Source organism: Carlito syrichta, unplaced genomic scaffold (assembly GCF_000164805.1).
Source record: "Carlito syrichta isolate Samal-C Ts95f unplaced genomic scaffold, Tarsius_syrichta-2.0.1 Scaffold109653, whole genome shotgun sequence".
Classification (NCBI taxonomy): Eukaryota; Metazoa; Chordata; class Mammalia; order Primates; family Tarsiidae; genus Carlito; species Carlito syrichta.
In genome coordinates this window covers 30,307-32,899 of record NW_007053749.1, presented here as the reverse complement: position 1 = coordinate 32,899, position 2,593 = coordinate 30,307, and the positions used below count along the sequence as shown (strand labels likewise).

General features: G+C 54.9%; 1 protein-coding gene across 1 annotated transcript in view; it reads right to left on the bottom strand.

Moving 5' to 3' along the window:
* Positions 1 to 628: 628 nt before the first annotated feature.
* The window catches only part of SERPINE1 (serpin family E member 1), a 7,392-nt gene continuing 5,427 nt past the window's right edge, over positions 629 to 2,593 (bottom strand). The window contains exons 6-9 of the mRNA XM_008068641.2: positions 1,975 to 2,075; positions 1,769 to 1,855; positions 1,109 to 1,192; positions 629 to 794 (exon numbers count right to left, since the gene is read on the bottom strand). Coding sequence (XP_008066832.1) covers positions 757 to 794; positions 1,109 to 1,192; positions 1,769 to 1,855; positions 1,975 to 2,075 — 310 coding nt within the window. The 3' untranslated portion in view covers positions 629 to 756. The remainder of the gene's footprint in view (positions 795 to 1,108; positions 1,193 to 1,768; positions 1,856 to 1,974; positions 2,076 to 2,593) is intronic.

The following is a 2,593-nucleotide window of genomic DNA, read 5'->3' as shown; positions in this document are numbered from 1 at the left end:
AGAGATTGGGGTGAAGAGTCAGACACACATCTGAACTCTTCCCTTCTACTCCTGTAAAATAAAGAAAAGCAAAAACCTGCTTCTATGAGTAAACAAGTCACCTACACTCCAAAATCATACATGCACACCGTTTCTGGGGAGGCCGGCGACCAGGCCAGAAGGGTCTCGGCACTAGGGGGCTTTGGCTCTGCCCGCCCGCCGCCCCTCTGCCCCAGGGAAGGGTGGCCAGTGCCGGAACAGATCTTGAGATGAAAGGGTGTTTCTCCCATTGGCCTTCTTTGGCCCGTCGCCAGCCTCCTCAGCAGTGGCAGACAGTGCAAGAGTGACGGCAACGTGACTGGAGCACAGATCGTTTCTACCAAGCACACAAAAGCTCCTGTAAGCCTTGTGGTTCCATCCTGCCAGGGCCTCGGTGGGAGCCAGGTCTGAAGATCTGAGTGGGCAGAGATGGGCGGAAGCAGCTGCACAGACGGGTTCTGCGGGCATCACCGTCTGGTGATGACGACCCTCAGGGAGTTGTGTTTCTTCTCTCCCGGGGTCCCAGGTGGAGGCGAGGGCGTTTGACCCAAAAGTTGTCTCTCCCACTTCTGGGAGAGGCTGAGGTTTAGGAGACAGTTTTGAAAGATACACCATCTTACAAAAAAAGGCAAATGTCTTCTCTTCCCCCCCCAAAGAGTCATTACATTCTTTTCTTCGGAGTTCCATCTTTTCCAATAGTCTCCAGTTTTGTCCCAGACGAAGGCTTCTTTCCCCCGGTTAGGGCTCCATCACTTGGCCCACGAAAAGGACTGTCCCTGAGGGTGGAAGAATCACGGGAGTTGAGAAGCGGAAAGAACAGGACAGCTCACCCAGCTGCATGTGGGTGGAGGGAACAAGATCTGGGAAGGCGAGTGAGCTGTCTGGAGTCACAGCTGCCTGAGTGACGAGTCCTAGTACTGCCTTTCTGTGATCCAGGACTTCCTCCTCTGGGGAGAGGAGAGGGGACCGGGATATGGTTATCCCAGAGCCCTCTCCGGGACAGAGGGGTGTCTGCCTCTGTCTGGACGGCTGCGGAGTCAAAGGAGAACATGTGGGGAGGACACGGAACATGGTGGGGTTCCAGGCTCACCTGTGGGATTGTGCCGGACCACAAAGAGGAAGGGTCTGTCCATGATGAGCTCCTGATGGGCCATCCGGGATGAGACTATAACAGCTGGAAGAAAGAGACACTGTCTTAGAATAGCGGAATGTTGGCACGGGTATCTGGATTGATCACAAGTAACCCATGGACGCCAGCCTTCTGTCTGGCGGCAGCTCGGAGAGGTGATCTCGAAAAGCCTCGATGGTTCTGAATATGGGCCTTAAAAGTTTGGGGATGTCCCCTGAGACCTGGTTTCCTCCAGGAGTTTAGTAGATGCGCCGTATTTGTTTAAATCTCTTTAGTCTCCTCGATAAGCATGTTTTGTGCGTCTACTACCCATTGTGGGGAAAACGTGGGCTTTCCTTTGGGAGGCTTTTTCACATTCAGAGACCTCAGGAGCCATCGGGCGAGGGAACAGGGTCCTGGGGAAAACAGGCCCATTTTCCAGCCCGAGACACAGGTCGGGGAAGGGTGCTCGGTGGGCGCAGGCAGAGCCACTCTGAGAGGAGAGGTCTGTGCAGAGCAGAGCGGTGGGGTCCGTCCCAGGGTTGGGGCCTAATTGTCCTGCAGGGTGATGGAGGTACCTGGCAGCGGCCTCTCCCGGAAGTCGGGCTGAGACTCACAGAGCGTCACCTGAGCCAGACTCACCTGTGGAGGAGGACGCCACGGTGCCGCTTTCGTTCACCTCGATCTTCACCTTCTGCAGTGCCTGCGACACGTGGAGGGACTCTTGGTCTGAAACAGAGAGAGAGACAAGGGCGGGTCAGCCACCACCCTCAGCGGGAGAATCCTGGGTCCTCTTAGGGGCCTCACAGTCCACTGGGCTGAGAAAACAAGAGGGAAAATCCCCTCACCTGAGAGCCTCGTGAAGTCCGCCTGGCTTGGTGTGAACATGTTGGTCATTCCCAAGTTCTCCAGCGGCCCCCTGAGGTTAACTTCAGTCTCCAGGGAGAACCTGTAGACAGCAGCAGGAGACCGCTCAAGCCCGGGTCCCCTCTGGCTGGCAGTCCCTGCCTCTCCCCATCCCCTCCCGGGTGTCCCCAGGGGCAGATGGACAGAATAGGAGCTGATGTGTCCGTGGAAGAGGGAGGCCTGTTTTTTCAAACGTTTGCAAAATCTCTCTTCTTGCTAATATTCATGAACATTCTTCTGCAATCTCCCCACCCCCTCGAACTGATGACTAATTACTTTCCTCAAATAAGGCCGGTAGTTTCAGCATAATTTTATTCAGTCTGGCTGGGGGGCCAAGGGCAAATTCTCCTGCAAGGATGTTTGAACGAAAATCTGGTCTGCAGATTGTGTTTCTGAGAGCTAGCCCTGAAGAGGATTCAAGCAGCGAGGCTTTGGGGCGCTCTCTGCTTCTCACCAGGGCACGACTAATTACCTCGATTTTTATGAGCCAGAGAGAGAGGAGATTGTGTGTGTGTGTGTGTGTGTGTGTGTGTGTGAGAGAGAGAGAGAGAGAGAGAGAGA